This window comes from Crotalus tigris, unplaced genomic scaffold (assembly GCF_016545835.1).
Source record: "Crotalus tigris isolate CLP2741 ecotype Arizona unplaced genomic scaffold, ASM1654583v1 scf7180000020598.85287, whole genome shotgun sequence".
Classification (NCBI taxonomy): Eukaryota; Metazoa; Chordata; class Lepidosauria; order Squamata; family Viperidae; genus Crotalus; species Crotalus tigris.
In genome coordinates, this window is record NW_024098098.1 from 44,809 (window position 1) to 48,275 (window position 3,467).

General features: G+C 42.6%; 1 protein-coding gene across 1 annotated transcript; it reads left to right on the top strand.

Annotated features, from left to right (window-relative positions):
- Window positions 1-262: 262 nt before the first annotated feature.
- Window positions 263-2,303, top strand: LOC120319249 (ferritin heavy chain A-like). The gene is made up of 4 exons (XM_039367900.1): window positions 263-394; window positions 1,085-1,231; window positions 1,351-1,476; window positions 2,119-2,303. Exons 1-4 carry the CDS (start codon window positions 290-292, stop codon window positions 2,272-2,274), a joined length of 534 nt encoding a protein of 177 aa, XP_039223834.1. The 5' UTR covers window positions 263-289; the 3' UTR covers window positions 2,275-2,303.
- The last annotated feature ends 1,164 nt before the right edge of the window (window positions 2,304-3,467 follow it).

The window sequence follows — 3,467 nt, forward strand, 5'->3', positions numbered from 1 at the left end:
TTGAGGAACAAATGGTTTTCTATTGGGTATCACTCCTAATAGGAGACCTTCACCAGTTCCAGGAGCTGCATTAGAATCACCTGGACCCAGGACCTTGGCTAGTTTCAATTGGTCACACTCAGCCCATCCATAAATCTGATTGGTCAGTTGGTCCTGAAGATGCTTGCTATTGGCCAATGCTATTGTTAATTGGTTACCCACCTCTACATATTGTATATAAGATCAAGTTGATGCTCTCTTTCACACCCATTGACCAGTAGAACTTCTGGACCTGCCTTTGTCTCTTCTCATGATGGCTTCTCAGATCCGTCAGAACTACCATGCTGAATGTGAGGCTGCCGTAAACCATTTGGTGAACATAGAACTCCATGCTAGCTATGTCTACTTGTCCATGGTAAGTTGCTTTGAATTTACTTTAACTAGAAAATGTTTGCATCTTATTTTATTGAGTTGGGCAAACTTAGACTTCAGCACTGTAGTTTTAAACTGTAAAGGGCTTTATTAGTTGTGGGTAATGTACCTCTGTTAAATCTTAATGGTGAGGAAATAGCCAACTTGAATATTTATTGAGGTCTTGGACCTTTGAGTCATAGTAACCAAGACTTTAACATTTGAGAAAGTATTTTATTGAATGTTTCATAAGCTCTTTATAGAGAAATAATACCTTCAATGAACATAAAACTCTGGAAGCAACTTCTAGCTTTACAGTTAACAGTAATTAGGTCAACTATTAAATTATGGTGTTGAGGTTATTGCAATGGAATTAACATGCTGTGAGTAACGATGCAGTAATTTTAAAAAGCAAGAGACTCTTTGAAAGTATGACAAACTCTTGGGTCTCTTTTATGCAGTAGTAAGTCTACCATTCTACTTAGCAGTATAATAGCAATTTACAACTTGCCTTGGGAAGCTATTGGGCTATTGAAGTTTATTTCAGTTGTGTATGTACATGCACATACCCATAAGCAATTGATAAAAGCTTAATGCTTAGAGCCTATTTTAGATTTTATATTTAGATCCTTTAGCACTTTTAGATGCTTCTAAAAATCTAATTTGTTCTTTCTGGTTGCCTCCACCTTTCTAGGCCCATCACTTTGACCGTGATGATGTAGCTTTGTGCCACGTGGCCAAGTTCCTGAAGGAACAATCCCAGGAAGAAAAAGAACATGCTGATAAGTTTCTGAAGTATCAAAACAAGCGAGGAGGACGTATTGTGTTGCAGGATATCAAGGTGAGATCTGGAACCTCGGAGCTTTCATGAAAGGGGACAAGGGTAGTAATAGAATGAGATCTGACAGCAAAGTAGCCATGGATGTACCTAACCATGAAATCTGGTATTTTACTACACAGAAGCCAGAGAAGGACGAATGGGGCAACAGTCTAGATGCCTTGGAGCATGCTCTGCACCTGGAGAAGGAAGTCAACCAGGCCTTGCTGGATCTGCACAAGCTGGCAACAGAGAAAGCAGACCCTCATGTAAGTAAACTGCTGCAATAGCAAAGATAGGAGGGCAAGGCCAGAGGTAGCCTTATAGTAGTAAAGTTGGAAGGGACCTTGGAGGTCATCTAGTCCAACCCCCTGCTCGGGCAGGAAACCCTACACCATTTCAGACAAATGGCTGTCCAGTCTCTTCTTAAAGAGGGAGAGTTCTTGGGAGACTTCTGTTTCTTTAAAAAAAAGAAACATTGGGTTTTGTAGGCACCTAGAATAATGCTACTGTTCCTGAGCACCTTCATAACTTTTTGGGCCCAAATAGTTGGACTGTTTCTATACTCCTTGTAGATGCTGTCCTTTTTACAAAGGCAGTCATGTGGCTTGTTCAATAGAATAACAGACCTTGGAGGTCTTCTAGTCCAACCCTCAGAACTTTTTCTAGAGAGAAGTAAATGGAAGCTAACTTTGGAGGTTTGTGGTAGACCAGGGGGTCTTCAAACTTAGCCCTTTTTATGACTTGGGGACTTCAACTCCCAGAATTCCTCAGCCAGGCATGCCTGGCTGAGGAATTCTGGGAGTTGAAATCCACAAGTCATAAAAAGGGCCAAGTTTGAAGACCCATGTGGTAGATGTTCTCTTTAATATAGCAAATTTTCTCTCTTTTTTTTTTTTTTGTCCCCTCAGCTCTGTGACTTTCTGGAGAACGAATACCTGGAAGAGCAAGTGAAGGCCATCAAGCTTCTGGGAGATCACTGCACAAACCTGAGGCGCCTGGGGCTGCCTCAGAATGGCATGGGCGAATACCTCTTTGACAAGCTCACCTTACGCGAGAGCAGCTAAACCTCCTTCTGTTGATTGGTGCAGTTTATCTTGGCAGGAAAAAAAAGAAATAAATAAATGATTGGCATTGTGTGAATGGTGTTTTTGTGTTTCCGTCATCAATACAGAAAGCTTACTCGTGCTGGGTTCTAGATGCTTAGCCACAATGGAGTCGAGTAATCCAAATAGATGGGGAAGAAATGGAGGTAGTGACAGATTTTATTTTTTTGGGCTCTAAGATCACCTCAGAGGGGGACTGCAGCCAAGAAATTAAAAGACGCTTGCTCCTGGGGAGGAAAGCTATGGCAAATCTAGACAGCATACTAAAGAGAGACATCACCCTGCCAACAAAAGTGCGTATAGTCAAGGCCATGGTTTTCCCAGTTGCAATGTATGGCTGTGAAAGTTGGACCATAAGAAAGGCTGAGCGCCAAAGAATTGAGGCCTTTGAACTATGGTGCTGGAGAAGACTCCTGCGAGTCCCTTGGACTGCAAGGCGTTCAAACCGGTCAGTCCTAGAAGAGATCAACCCCGACTGCTCTTTAGAAGGCCAGATCCTGAAGTTGAAACTCAAATACTTTGGCCACCTAATGAGAAGGAAGGACTCACTGGAGAAGCGCCTAATGCTGGGAAAGATTGAGGGCAATAGAAGAAGGGGACGACAGAGAATGAGGTGGCTGGATGGAGTCACTGAAGCAGTAGGTGTGAATTTAAATGGACTCCAGAAGATGGTAGAGGATAGGAAGACCTGGAGGAACGTTTTCCATGGGGTCGCGATGGGTCGGACACAACTTCGCAATTAATACCAACAACAAATCCAAACCCACTCTTGTAGACTTGGTTAAGGGGGCTGAACTCTGGGGACTTGTGAGAAAAGTCGGCCAGTTCTTAAACAAGGATTCTTAAATAAGCCATAGTAGCTTCAACCTTCCTATAACTGAATGGAAATCGGTTAAAATGGGGGATGTAGGGTAGCCCATTTTATTGTAGGAATGGTCACACTTGAGCTTTTGTTGAGTCACATTCTGTTGTTCCCAGAGGCAACTGGACTTTGTTTTTCCTTGATGGTTTCACTTGTCATTCTAGAAGCTTCCTTAGTTCAGACCAGCTTCTTGAATGAGAAGGGAAACGTCTTCAAGGAAACATCGAAGTCCAGTTGTATCTTGAAAAAAGCACCCTTGGGACAATCATGGCCTGGATGACCGAGAATCTCC